At 48.0% G+C, this 19929-nt stretch overlaps 1 protein-coding gene across 1 annotated transcript in view; it reads left to right on the forward strand.

Moving 5' to 3' along the window:
• The window catches only part of RIPOR2 (RHO family interacting cell polarization regulator 2), a 225301-nt gene that overhangs the window by 156206 nt on the left and 49166 nt on the right, over positions 1-19929 (forward strand). The window contains exons 2-7 of the mRNA XM_077769590.1: positions 8122-8248; positions 9817-9972; positions 10666-10744; positions 13642-13665; positions 14766-14819; positions 18002-18151. Of these exons, the coding sequence (XP_077625716.1) occupies positions 8122-8248; positions 9817-9972; positions 10666-10744; positions 13642-13665; positions 14766-14819; positions 18002-18151 (590 nt within the window). The remainder of the gene's footprint in view (positions 1-8121; positions 8249-9816; positions 9973-10665; positions 10745-13641; positions 13666-14765; positions 14820-18001; positions 18152-19929) is intronic.

The following is a 19929-nucleotide window of genomic DNA, read 5'->3' on the forward strand; positions in this document are numbered from 1 at the left end:
TTTAGCATAGCAGGCTATTTACATCTGGCCCACATGCCTCTTTCAGACAGCTGAATTATACTTCTGCTCTTGACCAAGATGTGGGGGAGCATAAACAGGATGGCAATGTTAAGAAGCGGAGGGAAGGAACACAAATCAGGCGAGCAGCAATGACTCAGAAAGTGCAGGGGCCGGGGAGCTGCGTGAGGCATCTTACGTGGCCTCAGGATCAAATCACAAATCGACTCATAGATGGTTGCTCATTGATTCCGCTTCACCCTCTCAAGTCCTGATTTCCTGGCACTTCCTCTTGCAGAAGGAATGAGGACTTTTTCTAGAAATTGACGGTGATTTTTTAGGACCTTTATTGATGTAGAATTCACATACCATGACATTTACGCACCCTGGGCGTACAGCATGGGTCTTAGGAAATGTGTGCCGGTGTCCGACCGTGGCCACAGCACAGTGTGAGCACGCTCCCACGACCTCCCGGACGTCTCTCCCGCCCCTGTGTCTGCTGCCGTCCTTGGCACCAGGCAAACACTTGAATTGATTCTAGCATTTGTTACTTTTGCTAGCGTATCACCCAGCAACCTGCCACCTGACCTGCTAGTCATCACCCTGTCCCAGAGGACTGGTCCGAGCTTCCGGAGAGGACATGGCTTTGAAACTGTGGCAACAGTTGGTTTTTAAGCAGACATTCTCCCCTCGTGAGAAAGGCTTTGGTGAGAGCTGAAATAGCCTTACCGGAGTCCCTCAGAAATCACAGATGTCTTATATTGTCAGTCAGCAGTGGGAATCTTCCAGATTTACCTGTATGTATTCTTAATTAGAAGATGTGGTTAAGTAAAAAGAGGAAAACGCCATAAGAACCTTTCTTTTCCGGGGCGCCTGGGTGGCTCAGTTGATTAAGCATCCAACTTTGGTTCAGGTCATGATCGCACAGCTCATGAGTTCGAGCCCCCACATCCAGCTCTCTGCTGTGAGCACAGAGCCCACTTTGGATCCTCTGTCCCTGTCTCTGTCTCTGTCTCTCTCTCTCTCTCTCTCCCCCTTGTGCACTTGTGCTCTCTCTCCCTCTCAAAAACACATAGACATTTTAAAAAACAACAACTTTCTCTTCAAGGGTTAGGGCCATGATATCTGGCCATTGTGTCATGTTTTAATTTCATCATGTTTGGTGTCCTGCAACTCAGGCATGGACTGATGCTAATTACTCTCCCATTTCCCCAAGAGAATCTCTGGTGTCACCATTGGAGGGGTTTGCTTTGCCTTTGGCCACATCTTAAAATCAGAAATAAAAAGCATATATCATACAGACTGGTTATATTTCTTCTTATTATCCAAAGGAGCATATGGAATATGGGGCAGACTTAAGTACCCTTTTTATTGTTATTTATTTTTTTAATGTTTGTTTGAGACAGAGACAGTGTGAGTGGGGGAGGGACAGAGAGAGAGGGAGACATAGAATCTGAAGCAGGTTGCAGACTTCAACCTATCAGCACTAAGCCAAACACAGGACTCAAACCCACAAACCACAAGATCATGACCTGAGCCGAAGTCAGACACTTAACCATCTGAGCCACCCAGGCACCCCTTAAGTACCCTTTTTAAAGAGAGTTTATGAGGAAAGCTCATTTATGACTCTTTTGACATCGCCCTATAAAAAGAATCTGATAAAAATAAGCAGGATGTAAAATTTAGCATGCATTATGTTCAAAATCATTGTGTTTTTTTTCTTAAGTTTGTTTATTTCTTTTGAGAGGGGGGTGGGCAGAGAGAAGAGAGAGAGTCTCAGGCAGGCTCCGCATCATCAGCGGGACTCGAACTCACGCACCGCAAGATCATGACCTGAGCTGAAGTGGAGAGTCAGAAGCTCAACCCACTGAGCCACCCAGGCGCCCCAATAATTCCTATTTCCTTGAACGACTCTCAATAGATTTAACTCTAACCGCCTGATTCACATTCCTTCCAGCTGACCAGACAGATTACCCAGTTACCTTACAGGTTAATCCAGGCCTCCCGCACCCCCTCCCTGAACAGGTCAGTGGGGAGACTCGCCTGACAGGTGTCCCAAGGAGGTCAGCCTGCAGCTGGGCGCCCAGGACCCTTACCTTAGCGCACCTGCCCTCATGGTCCCCTAGAGGAACAGTTCAAATTTGGGAAGAGAGTCTTGCAACTCGGGCTGATCAAACTCACAAGAAAGTATAAGCCAGAACACAGGGTTATAAAAGCATCATGGAAGGTGGACCCGTCACTAGGACTGAACTTCTCAAAAGTTTTTCTTCCACTTCTACTACTTCTGCGGGCAGAGCCACCACACGCCGCCAGGTAGACCCTGCTGCACAGGCCTGCTGTGTGAGCAACACACGCATTGCCCATCCCGCAAGCGACTCTCCAGGGTTGATCGCTATCGCTCATTCCCGCATCCTTGTGAGTCAGCTCGCTGCTGGGTTCTGCAGGCAGCCGGCTCCTTCCCCTCTGCGCTGCACTCCTCTCGCACCTTTCACGTGTGGTCTCAGCAGGGCAGGAGCCCTGGTGGAGTGAGGGGGGCTCTCATCCCCAGGTTTTTTGTTTTTGTTTTGTTTTGTTTTTTAGAGACAGACAGAGTGTGAGTGGGGGAGGGGAAGGGAGAGAGGGAGACACAGAATCCGAAGCAGGCTCCAGGCTCTGAGCTGTCAGCACAGAGCCCGACGTGGGGCTTGAACCCAGTAACTGTGAGATCATGACCTGAGCGGAAGTCAGATGCTCAACCGACTGAGCCACCCAGGCACCCCCCTCCTGCCCTGGTTTCTTTTTATCTGCCTCTGCCCCCACCCAGACCCTGGCACCTCCAGGCTCTGTGCTCTTCTCCAAAACCTGCCTGCCCACCTGCTCAGCTGCCTTCTAGTTTAAACAAAGTCAAGGACTTTCCAGTGGGAAGTGGTGGCTCATGGCGCCCACCGAGGCCCGGTGTGCCTGTATCCCCGTGTTATGACCTGAAAAATCCTACACTCGTTTTCATCTCAAAAGCCCCTGGGCTGTGTGTAGTTGGGTCCCATCACTGCGCCTCGGAGGAGGGAGCCACGGTTTTCAGAGTCGAGAAACAGCTGGGGCTTTCTGGCTGCTTTTCTGAGAGGCTCGGCTCGGAGGCGTAGAGCCTGTTTGAGTCCAGGTGCTCGGGATTCTCTTAGTGGCGTTCAGGGCTTCCTGTGGATGAGGACGGGCGGGGGTGGCTGGCACAGCAGCTGGGCACCTCGGGGCCGAGCACAGCCAGGCCAGGACCCGCAGCCTGCCCGGTGGCCCCGATTTGACAGGCACAAAGGAGCTCTGGCGTTGGCATTTTCCCATAGTTTAGGGACCACAAACGTGTTTCGAAGCCCCGGCAGTTTTAAGTAGCAGCATCCAAAGAAGAGTCGATTGTTTTCTGAGAGTTTCTTGGTCACTAGATGCGGGATCTGAACAGCCTTGGCCTCACGCATGGGGAGCCTCGAGTACAGAGTCCAGCCCCACCTCTACGAGTTTTGCAGATGAAAATAAAGACGTTGGTACAAAGCTCAGAACTCATCATAAGGACGCCACTGGGGGGATCCGAATTGTTCCGGGGTCATGGGAATTTGTGAGACCTGACACATTATTTCTTAGCAATCATTTTCCCCTTTGCAAGACTTCTACACAATATAAATATATTTGTGGCCCAGCACGTGTCATGTTATGTTCCTTTTCGATCCTTTTTAAAAATTTTTTTGATGTTTATTTATTTACTTATTTTTTAAATATTTTATTTATTTATTTTTTATTTCTAGGAGAGAGAGAGAGAGAGACAGCGTGAGCAGGGGAGGGTCAGAGAGAGAGGGAGACACAGACTCTGAAATAGGCTCCAGGCTCTGAGCTGGCAGTCAGCACAGAGCCCGATGCGGGGCTCGAACCCACGAACCGTGAGATCATGACCTGAGCTGAAGTCAGACGTTCAACCGACTGAGCCACCCAGGTGCCCCAGATGTCTATTTATTTTTGAGGGCGAGAAAGAGAGACAGAGCACAAGCAGGGGAGGGGCGGACAGGATCTGAAGCAGGCTCCGAGCTGACAGCAGAGAACCGGACGCAGGCCTCAAACTCACGGATCATGAGACCACGACCTGAGCCGAAGTCAGATGTTCAACCGACTGAGCCACCCAGGCGCCCCTGGGCCTACTGTTTGCTAGCTGGCGCATAGTATTCTATCCCAGGGTTATGCCAGGATGTATTATTGACCGTTGCTGTAAAGACTGACATTCCCGTCCTTTCCATTTTTCCAGTGACATTGCCTGTCATGAACATCCCTGTAAATGCCCCTTTGTGAACTTGAGTCTTTCTCTACAGGACATACTAAAGAGTAGATATGACATGTTAAAGGATACAAATGTTTTTTTTTTTTAATATATATATTTTTATTGAGGGGGAAGGGGAAGAGGATGGGAGAGAATCTTAAGCAGGATTCATGCTCAGCACGGAGCCCGAAGCGGGGCTCGATCCCACGACCCTGAGACCATGACCAAGCCCAGATCCAGAGCAAAGTGCTCAACCAACTGACTGAGCCACTCAGGTGGCCCAAATGTTTTACTTTTTAAACAGAGCTTCCAAATTATCCTCCAAGCTTTGGGTAGCGCTTCGCAGCGCTGCCAGCATCATCCACACGTCTGCTCCACCGTGGCCTTTTTTTTTTTTTTTTAAGTTCAGGCTTTCAGGCCAAAAGAGCATCTGCAATTCAAGTGTAAATTACTCTGGTGGGGCTGCTGGTTTTAAGTCCTTAGAGCCTTGAAAGGGAGTGGTGCGGGGCTGGGGGTGGTTTTGCTGGAAGCTGGGAAGACTGCGTTTGGGGGACTTCCCAGGGAGAAGCCTGCAGCCTTTGAGAGCACAGAGGTGGGAGTGGCGTCATCAAACATGAAACCAGAGCGTTTGGGATACGTGTGCACATGGGGAGGGGCTGGGGCGCTTGGAAGACTGGTAGCAAAGGTCTTGCCTCGTCCAGAGTTGGGGGAGCAGCCGGGCACGTGTTGTATCGGCTCGTCCCTGATACCTCCACCTCTGCCTTCCCCGTCCCAACCTGCTCCTTCCTCCAGCAGCCCGACTTTGTGTGGGGTCTGCGCACATGTGCTTTATGCCTCTCCTTGGGCGGCTTGTTGGCCTTTGGGGCGGCCGACCCACAGGATAGAGATCTCAGCCTAAACCAGCTCTCCGCCAGATTCTGTCCTGATAATGATCATTCCTCAGGCCAGCAAGCACGTTCCTACTGATCGTCCATTCAGCATATAACTGGCGCGCAAACCTTCTGAGGGTTTACTCATCCCCAAGCACGTAACAGGCTTACAACCCTGGACAGGCGTGTGTTTTATTCTCAAGACCCTTACCTATCACTGAACAGAGGAAGAAGGCTAACTATTCTACCATCCGGTTCACAGGTTTAATTCCTTTAACCAGACATTGCAAAGAGAAGCCTATTTAAGACTGAACAGTATACTTTAAAAGTTGGATTTGAGAAGACTATTTTAACTGAAGTTTTAAAATTTCTACCAACTTGGCATCACCCTTTTCATTTCTTTTACTGAGCGTAAAAATCACTTGAGGACCTTTTCAAAACCCCAGTATCCACTTGGCATTCCACATTAATTAAATTCAATGCCTTTGCATAGGAGCCAGATGCCCCTAGTGGAAACTGCTGATCAAATGGATAAGAGAAAAAAATCTCTGTGGCTTAAAAATTTCTAGGAAGTACAAAACGATCATGCCATTAAAATATTTCGAATGCTTTCGTTCTTTTCCCACGATCAAAGAATTCTGTAATGCAACAATATATTAAGCAATAATTTATAAAATGAGATACAGTAAAATTCACCAAATTTATACCTTAAGGTGATTATAAAACTGTTGAGTACAGAAATAAAGCAAACTAAAGTGCCTTCTTCCTTTTTTTAAAATGTTCTTTTTTTTTTTTTTCTGAGAGAGAGAGAGAGAGACAGCGTACACAGGGGAGGGGCAGAGAGAGAGGGAGACACAGAATCTGAAACAGGCTCCAGGCTCTGAGCTGGCTGTCAGCCCAGAGCCCGACACAGGGCTTGAACCCACCAACCCACAAACGGTGAGATCATGACCTGAGCCAAAAGTCGGACGCTCAACCACTGAGCCACCCAGGCTCCCCACTGTTCATTTATTTTTGATAAAGAGATTGACAGAGAGAGCCAGGGAGGGTCAGAGAGAGGGAGACAGAGGAGCCAAAGCCAGCTCTGCCCCATCAGCAGTGAGCCTGGTGCCGGGCTCAGACCTACAAACCGTGAGATCCTGACCTGAGCTGAAGTCCGTTGCTTAACCAACTGAGCCACCCAGGTGCCCCAACGATAGCGTCTTCTTGACACTCGGAACAAGTTTGCATGGCCCAGCATCCTTTATGAACCTGAGATGCAGATGGACCTCTTAGTAAGCAACAGAGAGCACTTAGAAGGACCTCAATAAGTCCTGCATTTCTCCCTGCTGTCGGCACGCTAGGTATTAACTTTGCTACACGTGTGCGCGCGTGCACACACACCCACAGACTTCTACATCATCACTTTAAAATGCAAGAAGGGGGCGCCTGGGTGGCTCGGTTGGTTAAGCGGCCAACTTCAGTTCAGGTCATGATCTCAGGGCTTGAACTCAGGCTCTGTGCTGACAGCTCAGAGTCTGGAGCTGCTTCGGATTCTGTGTCTCCCCCTCTCTCTGCCCCTCCGCGGCTCACACTCTGTCTCTCAAAAATAAATAAACGTTAAAAAAAGGTTTTTTAATAAAATTTTTAAAAATAAAATGAAAGAACGCCAGCCACACTTCAGCTTCTCCCCCACCCCCACAGCTGGCCTGAAACTGGTGGGACTCTGGTCCCGTCCAACAAGCCTGTTGCCCGTTGTAAGGCCTGGTGCCAAGTGAGTCAGCACCCGGGCCCTGCAAGAATTCCTCTGCTTTCTTCTAGAGACGGAGCGAGGGTAGCAGGGACCGAATGAGGGATTTAAACACTGGCCAAGGTGTGGGGGAGGGGCCAGGCTGTCCTCCCTACACCCTCCTTTTCAAGGAGCTGCCTGGCATGGCTCTGAGTACCGCTGGCCAGGCGGCTCCTCCATCACATCTGGAAAGTTCCGCTGCTGTGCCTTGTAGCTTTTCTTGCTCACTTGCTGGGTCTTTAAAGGATAGTTACTGATGCTGTTCGAACAGGCCCAGCTGGTGTCTGCGTATTCTGGAAGCCCTCGGCCTGCACAGAGGCCACCTCCCCCGGCCCCTGCGAGCCCGGTCCTCCTCCACCCCCCTCTCTGGAGTGAGGTTCCCTGTTAAGACAATGGTGTTTGCTTCCACTGCCTGACCCAGGCCGATAGAATTACCTAGCAGCTCGGGCCGGTCCTTTGGGGGAAGTCACCTCAGGCTTGTGTCCGCCCAAGTTGTGTTCAGACAATGCCTCTCAGTCACTGGTGTGTGAGTCTTGACAAAAGGCAGGCAAGAGACTGAAATGGGGGGGGGGCGCGCTTTCTGCTGTATTTCCCCTCCCTCCCACTCCCCCTGTATTCTCATCCTAATAACCTAGATCATCCCCACTCTTGTGAGCGCCCTCTTTACCCCTCTTGTTTTGCGAGGCCACAATAGTGGCGAGATCATATCTTTCAAAATATACTTCAGGGGAGAAAGAAGGACAAGTTTAAGTAAATTCATCTCTAAAGACACCTAGTGTTTTCAGCCAACTGACTTGTAAGTGTAGAATTCTACCCGAGACCTGACTGGTTTTGAATGGGATGCGGGGCCTGGCAGAGACGTTCACTTGGCCTGTTTGTGTGTTTCTGCTGTGGAACGGAGATAAACATCCCGAAGCTTTTGTGTATTTGAACCTCGTCTAATTAAAAAAAAAAATCCCGGAAAAGAAACCTAAAATGACTGATAATTGTGTACAATTTCCATTTACTTCTGTCTCCGTGGGTGGGTATCTTTTTCTTTCTTCACCCGAGAGCTGACTCCTTTGGCTGGAAAAGAACGAGCCCTAGGAAACAAGACTTACAAACATCTAATGGTCTCATGACTCACCTCACCTCACCTTTGTCACCGTTGACAAGCTTAGTGTTTTGTCTGCCTGGACCTGCCTATAATTTGCTATAATCTTTCCACTGTCTTACAGGACAACCAGCCAGACTCCCTGAAATCATGTTGGTGGGATCCCAGTCCTTCTCACCTGGAGGACCCAATGGGATTATCAGAAGCCAGTCCTTTGCGGGATTCAGCGGCCTTCAGGAGAGGCGATCCAGGCAAGTCATGTGGGGGTCTCTCCCAGGATGTGGCTCAGGAAGGACGCAAGCTCATGCCCTGCAGAGGCTCCATGAGCATGCAGCCTTGTCACCACACACACACACACACACACACACACACACACGCACGCACACACATACACACACGCACGTGCACACACACACGTGTTATTTGAATCTCTTTCATGAAACAGATGTTATGCGCCAAAAATTAAGTATTTCGACCTCCTGCTGCAAAGCAGACAGCTGAGGATTTTGGAGACGCCGGCGGCTTGTGTGCATAGCTCTCCCCACCTACCCCCTCCACTGCTGTGCAGCACGTGCCCCACGGCATCCAGACTTAAGAGACTGCGTCGGGTATAAAGTTACGCAGCCGGTAGAGACTGCCTCTGCACGTTGACTCTGGGAAGCAGATGTGACGGGGTCACAGGTGTGGGAAGTTAGAGCTCTGCTGCCTTCATCTGCGCTAGGACTTGGGGAACACACTGGTGGTGGAATAGGTAACATGGAGTAAGTCTGCCGTCGGTTTCTCTGACACGACGGAGGTCTCGGGCTCTCAGGCCCACGTGCTCTGAGCGGTCACATCCCCTTCAGTGCACGCGGTTACGGCAGAGAACAAGTAACCTGGAAGCGGCCCAGGGCAGGCAGCTGCCACACCCCCAGGTCACGGCCTTCCCGTTGACGGTGGGGTCAGGGAGGCGCTGGCCTCGTGGTCTCCTAGCCGGTCAGTAGTTTGGGTCTGTGTTATCAGGGGACCATCTTCCCACCGCAGGCTGCCTCCTGCCACTAATACAGACACTGAGTTTTATGTTCTACCTAAAGATAATTGACTCCATAAAAATCAGGCCTAAAACAAGCTGTCAGCCCAGCTATGTGGACTTCTCTTTAATGCTGTCTGGAGTTAGCCACGTGTCATGCTTTTAGTCCTTTATCTAAAAACTGTTCAGGGGTGCCCGGGGGGGTTCCGTCTGTTGAGCATCTGACTCTTGATCTCGGCTCAGGTCACGATCTCATAGTTTGTGGGATCGAGCCTCGATTCAGGCTCTGTGCCGACAGCGTGGAGCCTGCTTGGGATTCTCTGTCTCCTTCTCTCTCTGCCCCTCCGCACGCTTTCTCTCTCTCTCTCTCTCAAAATAAATAAATAAATATTTAAGAAACAAAACAAAACCGTTCATTCACATCCTAGATGAATTTTGTAGACGCCCGTGCCTGATGTTACAGGGCGCACGTGTTTTTTCCATTGGATTATATTCCTCTGCTCTCTCACTTCCTCGGAAGTGTTTGTCCTTGGCTTTCTACAAGGTGTCAGTGGTGGGGAATGTTTTCACGCAGAGCACAGTGCCTGAGTGTGGGTAGCCAGTGCCCACCACAGCCTCCAGTTCAAGGTAATAAATCTAATAGTGCATCTACTGATAAACTAAACATAGGACAGTTCAGGTTATGCATATATAAGGGGCCAGTAGCTTCCCCAAAAGGCACTAATACAAACACAAGATGATTAAAAAGGTATTTCTTTGCTCAAATCATTTGGGACGCCGAGACTCACAATTTCTTTTTTCTCTGAATAGATGTAACTCCTTTATTGAAAATCCCTCCGCTCTCAAGAAGCCTCAGGCCAAACTGAAGAAAATGCACAATTTAGGACACAAAAACAATAACCCGCCCAAAGAGCCTCAGCCGAAGAGGGTGGAAGAGGTCGTCAGAGCCTTGAAAAATGGACTTGAGTAAGAACATTGAACCCAAGAATACCCTAGGACGATTCTCCTTTCTAAAGTCCTGGGTAGGGGGAGTGGGGAGGTGGGGACAGGCAGCTAAGTCTTAGGAGATCATTTTAAAATGTCTTTCTGTAGTGGTATTTTATCCTTACGCTGCAATCGAGGAAGCCTTAAATGAGTCCCAAACATGTGAAATATATTGGGTTTCCACATTATATCCATGACATGGAAGGAGATCTGAACTAGCGATGTGTTTAACTTGGCCTTGAATTGAATTTCATTTAAACAATGGTGGACAGGGCGCCTGGGTGGCTTAGTCGGTTAAGCGTCCGACTTTCGCTTAGGTCATGATCTCGCNTAGAGTCGGTATTGTATTGTATTTAACTAGATAGAACTCTGTGAGCCTGGACCCAGGACAGACTCCACGGCATTTTGCCCCTCCTCGCCGTTGGGTTTTCTTTTTCGGACTTTCAGCCTCACAGCGCTCTCCTCTTCGACCATCTGGTTAGTACCAGAAGCGACTGCTGGAGCTTTCAGCAAGTTGAGAGACTGAGAAGCACACAGCATCTCCCCCACCGACTCTGCCCTCTACAGAGCAGGGCTCGGACGTTTGTCCCCTTCTGGAGGACGGGGTCAGCACTGGCAGCGCATGCCACGTGCCAGGCACCGAGTTCACGGTTGTGTTTCCTGTTGTTTCTGCAGTGAGTATCTGGAGGTTCACCAGACGGAGTTGGACAAGTTGACAGCGCAGTTAAAAGATATGAGACGGAACTCCCGCCTGGTAGGTACCGTCCATCAGTAGGATGTTAGCACAGTATTCCTTTTCTGGCTGTCTTTTTTTTTTCTTTTTTTTTTTGTACTGGATGGAAATGGGGAGATGGAGAAGGGTACAAGGACAAGAAAGAACCTTTAAGAAAAGCAGATCATGGGGTGCCTGGCTGACTCAGTTGGTTAAGCATCTGACTCTTGGTTTCGGCTGGCGTCATGACCTCCCAGTTCGTGGGTTCGAGCTCTGCGTCAGGCTCTGTGCTGACAGCTCAGAGCCTGGAGCCTGCCTCAGATTCTGTGTCTCCCTCTCTCTCTGCCTCTCCCCTGCTTGCTCTCTCTCTCTCTCTCTCTCTCTCTCTCAACAATAAAATTAAGAAAATATTTTTTAAAATAACAAAAAAGGAAAAGCAGATCCAAGGGGCAAAGCACTATCCACTTCCTGATGCATATTTGAGAAGGATTTTGTATTTCTTCTTAATGCTTTATTCTTAATAGTTCTCAGTATTTTCCAAGCATGTTTCTACAGATAAACCTTATAATCAAGAAAAAATACTGGGGCACATGGGTGGCTCAGTTGGTTAAGCGTCCAACTTTGACTCAGGTCATGATCTCACTGTTTGTGAGTTCAAGCCCCTCTGTACTGATGTCTCAGAGCCTCCTTGAGATTCTCGGTCTCTCTCTCTCTGCCCCTCGCCTGCTCATACTCTCTCTCAAAAATAAACACTTAAGAATATTTTTTAAAAAATACTAAACAACAACCACAAGCCCCTATGCCCCTCCTCCAAGTAATATAAGGAAAAGAAAAGTTGGGCTTGTCCTAGCATCTTGCTAGTACAGAATCTGGTACCCAAAACTACTAAGAAGATATTATAGGTCAGTGACATCGAGGGAAAGGAAGGTGATTCCAGGAGTACCTGTTATGAGAAGATGGGGGGGGTCCCTGAGCCACTTCAGTTACATGTCCTTGTGCTCAACGTGCTTGTAGATTTCCCCTCTTCCGATGAATCTGTGAGGACTTGTCTGCTTGCAGAGGGGCCTCCAGTCTATACCTATTTTATTTTATTTTCAATGTTTATTTATTTATGAGAGAGAAAGAGAGACAGAACACAAGTGGGAGAGGGGCAGAGAGAGAGGGAGACACAGAATCTGAAGCAGCTCCAGGCTCTGAGCTGTCAGCACAGAGCCTGACATGAGGCTCCAACCCACAAACCGTGAGAGCATGACCTGAGCCAAAGTTGGACGCTTTAACCAACCAAGCCACCCAGGTGCCCCCTATATGCTATTTTAAATGATTTTGTTCAGGGGTGCCTGGGCAGCTCAGTCTGCTAAGCGTCTGACTCTTGGTTTTGACTCAGGTCATGATCTTGGGTTCCTGAGTTCGATCCCCGCATCGGGCTCCACTCTGACACTGTGGAGCCTCTTTGGGATTCTCTCTCTCTCCATCTCTCTCTGCCCCTCACCTGCTTGCACTGTCTCTCTCTCTCAAAATAAATAAATAAACTTAAATAAAGGATTTTAGGGGTGCCTGGGTGGCTCAGTCGGTTAATTGTCCGACTTCGGTTCAGGTCATGATCTCACGGTTTGTGGGTTCGAGCCCCACATCGGGCTCTGTGCTGACAGCTCAGAGCCTGGAGCCTGCATCGGATTCTGTGTCTCCCTCTCTCTCTCTCTCACTCTCAGAAATAAATAAAACACTTAAAAATTTAAATAAAGGATTTTGTTCTGCTCTAAATGATCTTACAGCTTAATGTTTCAAGATGTCAGAAAGCCCAGGAAAAGTGTCCACATCCTAGCATTCACAGCTGCTGTCATCTTCTGTTTTAGGAGATCCGCTAAGACGTGTAGCGGTGGCCTTTCTGAAGGCTTAGAGGTTAAAGGCTTTATTGAAGTTAAAGATTTTATACCCTGGTGATGTTAGAGTATGAACTGCCCCATCCCTGCTGGATGGCTCCTTATGGAATGGCCTTTTGTGCTTTTGAATGCCCTTGACCAGTGCTCGCTTCGGCAGCGCATATACTAAAATTGAATGCCCTTGACCATCCCCGATGGCAACAAATGTTTCTCCTTGGAGAACAATGGTGAGTGCATGGAGGGGCTCCCGCCAGGACTGAGTGTTCCGTAAGACCCTCCTGACGGGGGGATGTGGGAATGCTATACTGATTACACTGTGACATTATGAGCACACAGGAAATGAACTTGCTTAAAAAATGATTTGTGAAAAGCATATCACACCCTCCAGAACTCTTCTTAAACACCAGTTTTATATGTTTAAACAGGAAGGCAAGTATTCCTTTAACATGTATATTACTGCTGTATTTTATGTACACTTTTTTCTTCATTTAAAAGTTAACATGGGGGCGCCTGAGTGGCTCAGTCAGTTGAGCGTCCGGCTTCAGCTCAGGACATGATCTCACTGTTCCCAAGTTCGAGCCCCTCATTGGGCTCTGTGCTGACAGCTTAGAGGCTGGAACCTGTTTCAAATGTTGAGTCTCCCTCCCTCTCTCTCCCTCTTTCTCTCTGTCCCTCTGCTGCTCATGTGCTCGCTCTCGTTCTCTCTCTCGCTCTCTCCCTTTCTCTCTCTCAAAAAAATAAACATTAAAAAAAATGAAAAGTTAACATGAATTTATGGGCTCCTCAGTATGTAAGAGAGGAGAGCTAAAAGCAAGGGAAACCCTTAAAGTTCCCAGCATGCAGAGAGATTGGGGTGGAATTCTGGAGACACGGAGTATAAATAAATATTGGCTCTTAAAAATACCCTTACCGCTATTTAAAATAACCCAGCAGAACTTGGCAGGCTTGATCATTATTTCACTGGTAATGCAGAAGTGCAGACTAAACCCCTCTGTTCATATCAGTAACAATTTTGAGTAGAGTATGTGTTAATTCTGACACTCCTGTTTTTTATTTTAGGGTGTCCTGTATGACCTAGACAAGGTGAGTTACCATTCTGTGCTGGAGAGTTGCTGAAAACTAAAACACTGAATCTTTGAATAGAGGTCAGTGGTTTCCTGTTAGGCATAACGGGATCTCAGAGAACTGAGGATTTTTCTAAGCCTAGGAAAAGTCATGCTTGTCTCCAATGAGGAGGCCAAATAAGTACCATCGTCTGTAGCTCCAATACCGTCCTTAGGGTCACTTCCCTAAAAATGCCACCTGGGTGGAGGGGATCTCGGTGTGCTGATAAGTTTAGGCACTTCCCCGATATTTGGAGTTCCTTACCCATGTTCCCTCTAATATGGACTAACCTGTTTCATCAAACTGAAGACCTCCTTGATTGGAAAACACCCCAGTATTTTATATGTCCCTAATGGGGAAAAAAAGGTGATTCCAGTTACATCTTGGCACCGTTTTTTCTTTTCACTTACAAGTTATAGTATTTTATGCTTCATGACAAAACTCTTCTAGTTTGCTTTTCGGTGTAGATTTTGTTTTTATTTCTTTCAATATGCTGCTCTTCCCTTCCCATGCCCTTCTGTGTATGCAGAATTTTAATGCTGAATCATGGTATAATGGTTTTCTTGAAGACATTTTAAAGGGTAATTAAATTTAATACGTGTAATAACAGTATTTATAACTCAAACGAAGGGATGACACATGAACCACTGTGATTATCTGTGAGCATGCACTGGCAGTAGCGATTGTAAAATGCACCCCAATTTCAGAGACACTAAAATGCAGGGGGCGTGAGCTCATCTTAGAGATGATAGGTGGAGGGACACAGGTCTACCCCACCGTGACTGCGTCCCACCAGAAACCAGTGAGATCCACTTGATTGGGTTCCCTCAGTGTTCCCCACAACGATTCCAATAACCAACTTGAGTTCATCTCTCAGAATATTTATTCCATGTCTTAGAAAATACTTGCCAGGTTGTTCGTAGAGGGTCTTTGAAATAGCCAAGTTGGAAGAAAGGGGAGATGGTTAGCATTTTCTGGTACATTTGAGTAGGACATTGGGAAGAAGACATTCCTGCCAGTCTAGATGGGTTAAACTGTAAATAGCTGCACTTTTTTCAAACTTCTTCTTTTAATTCCAGCAAATTAAAACGATTGAAAGATACATGAGGCGCCTGGAGTTTCACATCAGTAAGGTAATAGAAGTTCCAGTGATCTTGACTTGTGTGTTTCCGTTCTCGGTCACTAATCGATACGCCTTGGGCCTAAGCATGGCATCTAGTCCGTGGAGAATTTCTTACCTAATTGACTCCTGAGCTGATTAGCAGTTAAGTCCCCCAACAGGCAGTAAAGATGGAGAAAAACAAGAATGAGGGCTCTGACAATCCGGCATAGCACCGACCCTACTCAGTTCAACGGACATTAAGTGCTTCCCATGGGGCACACGCAGTGCCTCCTCGTGGGCTTTGAGTCTCCACATAGTCTTGTAAAGACTGAACCAAATTGACTCTACAAGAAACTTCACGCTTGCCTAACTTGACCACTGGGCACGTGTACAACTCGGTACCCCGTAAACTTCTTCACGAAGGCCTTAAACGTACTTAAGAACAGCTCCCTAACTCTGTGGAGCTCCCACTCCCTTCTGCCCTTCCTCGCATGACCTCTTCATCTTCGGCACCCCCAAAGACGGGGGCCGTTTTGTCAAGATCCCTGACACCCAGCCCTGAACCCTCCAGATAGTTCACTGATGGCCCACCCAGCCTTGTGTGGAGTGGGGCCTTGTCACCCCTTGTTCTGAACCCTTAAAAGAGCTCCCGGTACAGCTGGAACATATATTTCCCTTTGGGAGCCGCTAAATCCCACCAGTAGCGATTCCTGTCTGCATCCCCGTGTGTCAGCCTCTCTTCCAAGTACAGAGACTGGAGGCTTCAGCCCATCTCTGTGCTAGGAGTCAGAAGCGTTGGATTCCAGACACTACCCTCTGGGCTCTATCACCTAGGTGGGCCTTGGTGTTCCACTCTGTGAAATGGGGCTGGGAGGTGCACATATTCAATCAAATTTCCTTCATTTAAAAATTCTGTGATGATTTGTGTGCATGCAGATACATGTACCTACAGCTGCCTTTGTAAGTTCCCACTCTGACAAATCTCTCTTCCCTCGGCCAATCTGAAACCGCTCCAATTTCTGATAATAAATAAAACAATGACATCCACCCGAAGGTATTTGTGTGGCAGGCGAGTGTTGGCAAATTGAAACCCAGCATGAAAACAAAGTCCTGTCTTAGGTAGGAGTGTATTTATCCATCTTGTATCTGTCGTCATTAAACACAAAAACCCCGGTGGCCCTTAAAGATTGGTAGCGGTCTCTTTGCAACACCATATACACAGCGTGCCTCACAAATTATAGTTAACCGAATGAGTCAATCAGCTTATTTGATGAGAGCCACTGCTGACTTAGAGTTGAGACAGATGCTTGCCTACAAGATGAACCCGTTTCCACTCAAGTGAGTACTTGGTTACCCGTTATCCTAAAGGTGAACGCCATTTGGCTAGGATAGGTTGACAAGGAAATGAAAATAAAGAATTAACTTCTCCTTAAATGCAGAGTAGTAGACTACGTCCTCAGGGCTAAACCAGTGTCCCCGTGGGCAGCTTCTTTGTAGAGGAGACTACAGTCACAGACTTTATAGCAAACTCGGTAGTGGGGGAAAGGCTGAAGGGGGCAGGCTCACAGGGGACCATTTGGGTGCAACCGCCTGGCCTGCGCTGGAAGAAGTATCCGCTCTTGTGCTTCTGAGAGTTTGTGGGGACCTCCCGCATCAGAACAGTCGGCAGTCTGTATTTAAGATTTCAGATTCACAGCCCTGCCCTAACCTCCTGAATCAGCATCTTGGAATGGGGGCTGGGCAGCGTGTTAACATGCTCACCAGGTGAGGCTGGGCTGACTTGTTACAGTACAGGAACTACCTTCTCTGCCAGCCACCAACCCAAAGATTTCATCAGCAGATACAGCAGCCCTCAGCCTGACATCTCCCCCTTAATCAGGCACAAATCCATTGGCCCCAAAGATGAAAGGCTGCCTTCCAGAGTCCGGCAATGGCTCTCAGCAGAGCTCAGTGGACTGTTGAAATAAAGAGCAACAGAGAATACCATAACCAGAGAGCAATGTCCAGTCTCCGTCTTCTAAGCTGAGTGTGATGAGGTCTCATATAGAGACAGCAAGTGTGGAAAACCACACCACGCTGACAGGTCCTACCTCTAGTGAGTGCCCCAAAACTCGCCTTCAGAGCAAAAGAGGAATCTTAAACTCCAAAACCCGTGACATTCATCTCCAGCCTTTTCTGGTTCTACAGCTTTGTGAGGCAGTAGAGCTTGTATGGGAAGGAAACCCTCAAGTGGTCTGAGGACTACTGAGTAGTAGCAAGCTCCTAGTGTAGGAGGCCAGGTCATAGCTTTCCTTTGCTTCCGCTCACGCCGGGTGCTAGTGTCCTTTAATCTGCCTGCGTGCACCCGTAGTTAACTGGGTGGCGTGTTGATAACGGACGAGAGTTCAAGCCTGTGCACATACTCGTGCCCAAGAATGATGAGGTTTTCTCCGCGTAGGCGCTGTTGATATTTGGAGATGGTCCATGTTGTAGGAGCCGTCCTCTCCCGCCAGCATGTTTGAGCATTCCTGGCCTCTATACGTACCAGGCGGCCGTAGCACCTCTCAGCTGTGACACCGGGAAAGAAAAAGGCTCCAGCTTTTGCCAAATGTCCCCTAGGTGTCAAAATAGCCCTGGGTTGATTGAGCATCGCTGCCTTCGAGACATTAAGTGACGATCAGGCTTATAGAATGAATACGGTTGATCGTCATTTGCAAAAGGTTTATTATCATTTAGGGGCGTAAGTGTAGAGGTGTAGGAGAAACATGCTCACTCCATTGTTCTCCATTGTGAGGCTCTTTATTGAAAATGATTCTTGTAATGTCTTGGCTCAATTTTTTTTTTTTTTAATTGCTAAATTTAGACATGTGAGTATCACCTTGTGAAAATACTCTTAAAATAAAGTGATAATAGCCTCATACAAACACTTCCAGTGCTTTTTGCTTATGAAGAAGACTCCAGCCTTCATTATCGAGTGCATGTCGCACACAGCCACCGGTGTTAAGCCCTTTTTCATTTTGTGCCATTTGAAAAGACAGCTCAGAGGAAAATCTGCTTCACAGTAGAGAATGGATCCCAGTAGCTAACACAAAAATGATTGGTCTCTGTCTACACAAGGCCCCTTGTTGAGGTCAGAAACATAAATGCCTTAAGCACTTAGCCAATGGCCGATGTAACTTCTTCCACGTGAGATGACGTACTTCCATCCTGTGTTCCCTCTCGTGGTTCCGACAGGTGGACGAACTCTATGAAGCTTATTGCATCCAAAGACGCCTGCAAGACGGAGCCAGCAAAATGAAGCAAGCCTTCGCAGCCTCCCCTGCCAGCCGAGCTGCCCGGGAGAGTCTGTCCGAGATCAGTCGCAGCTACAGGGAGTACACCGAGGTAGGTGCGGGTCAGCTTGGGAGCTTGAGTCCCCCTGGCTTTTCACAGTCGCCGGTAACTGCCAACAGCAAGTGGAGCAGCAGCCTGCAGCCCCACACTACCCTTCAGGGAGATGTTCCACGGTTTGCCCCTCGTGCTGGTTTGAGGCTGTCCACGGAATTCTATAAGATGACTCCTGGGGAGTTTGGTCAGTGGTGTTTTTGTTCAGAGTCTTCATTAGACTCCATGGCTTTCGTTGGCTTCGCTCAGTCCCTGAACTCCACCTGTCAGGCACTCATCTCCTAGTGCCTTGGAATCTGCTTGCTCACAAACTTGTACAATGCTAAGATTTTAGATTCAACGAAGCCGTTCACTGGCCAAGTCTCACACTCTTATGTGCTCATGCCGCCTTGCCCTCTTTCCACAACTAGGCTGCAAATGCTTGTGGGAAATTTCAGTGAATGCATGAGCAAGGCGCAATGCCCTGGTTTTTGACGTTTAAGTGCGCTTCTAACTTTTCTAGCATGTGATTGAATCTGGCTTTATTCGTGGAAGTTGAGCAGACCCAGTGGGTAAGATGGCTTCGCTGGAGGTTGGGTATCCCTAAGCCTCCAGCCTAGGATTATTCTATGGTAAGGAGGTTCCCTTCTATCTTAAGGGAGGCAAGATCAAGAACCCTGAGCAGAAGTGTGCTTTCCTGGCTTCTGTCTCTGAGGCCCAATCATATGACACAGGGAGGTCTTCACTCCTCCTGGGGTCACCTGACACCAAGCGTCTTGGATGAAAGACTGAATTATTAAAGCATCTTGTCTCACTGGCCCATGAGTCTGCTCAGAGATCGAATTTCATGAATGAAGTCATCAGCCTCTTACAGGTCTGCTGGACAGATCCCAGAGCCGAGCAATCTGTCTCAGCCCTGCGGCAGGAGGGACCTCATGGGTCACTCTGTATGGTCACAGCCGCGCCTCTGGTCTGAACCATTAGTTTCTTTCCGTGGTCTGAAACAGGCTTCTTTACCTATGTTCCCCTTTCAGAACAACGCTTTTTAAATGCATGAAATAACATACATAGAATCCAGGAATTCAAAGCAAACCGATTATACTGAAACAGATATTTCAGTATTAGCCATACAGTTGTCAAAATATCTTAAAAAGCAAAATATTTTGATATCATGCTATGCCTTATTGATGCCGCTTCATTAACGCATCAACTTCAAGTTATAAGATCTAGCAGTGCCTGCAGTTATTTGACGTTACAAGATTTTAAAGCAGCCAAAAGTGTAAATGATTTTTCAAGGTATCTAGAACAAATGATGTGACCACGAACATACATGTGATTTCTGTCCGTGTCAGAGTCACAGCTACTGGTCACACTGCTGAGGCTCCCTTTCTACTTTCATGATACTTCAACACGATAAAGTTACAATTCGAGGTTGGGAACCAGCGGAGAGTTTCTTTCCCATCCAAGTTGATGGACCCCGGGGCCGAGGACCCCTGGCTTAAGAGTAGCCCAGCCCTGGTTCATGACACCTCGTTTCTCCATATCCACGAAATCAAAAGAGCAATTATAGAGGTCGTTCAGGGTCTGCGAGCCGATAACAGACCATCAGGGGCTGGAACATTCGCTAGCCGTTTCAGAAATACCCGTCCTTGGTCAAGTGCCAAAGCATGGCATCACAGTCTGCTCGCAGATTCAGAGATGCAGATTACAACGTCAGCAAGAGGAACTGCTGCCATAGAGAAGAGAGGGTCGGATTTCCGTAGGCGCCTACCTCACTTGTCATCAGGTGGTTTTGTATC

The sequence above is a fragment of the Crocuta crocuta genome, unplaced genomic scaffold (genome assembly GCF_008692635.1).
Source record: "Crocuta crocuta isolate KB4526 unplaced genomic scaffold, BGI_CrCroc_1.0 scaffold145, whole genome shotgun sequence".
Lineage (NCBI taxonomy): Eukaryota > Metazoa > Chordata > Mammalia > Carnivora > Hyaenidae > Crocuta > Crocuta crocuta.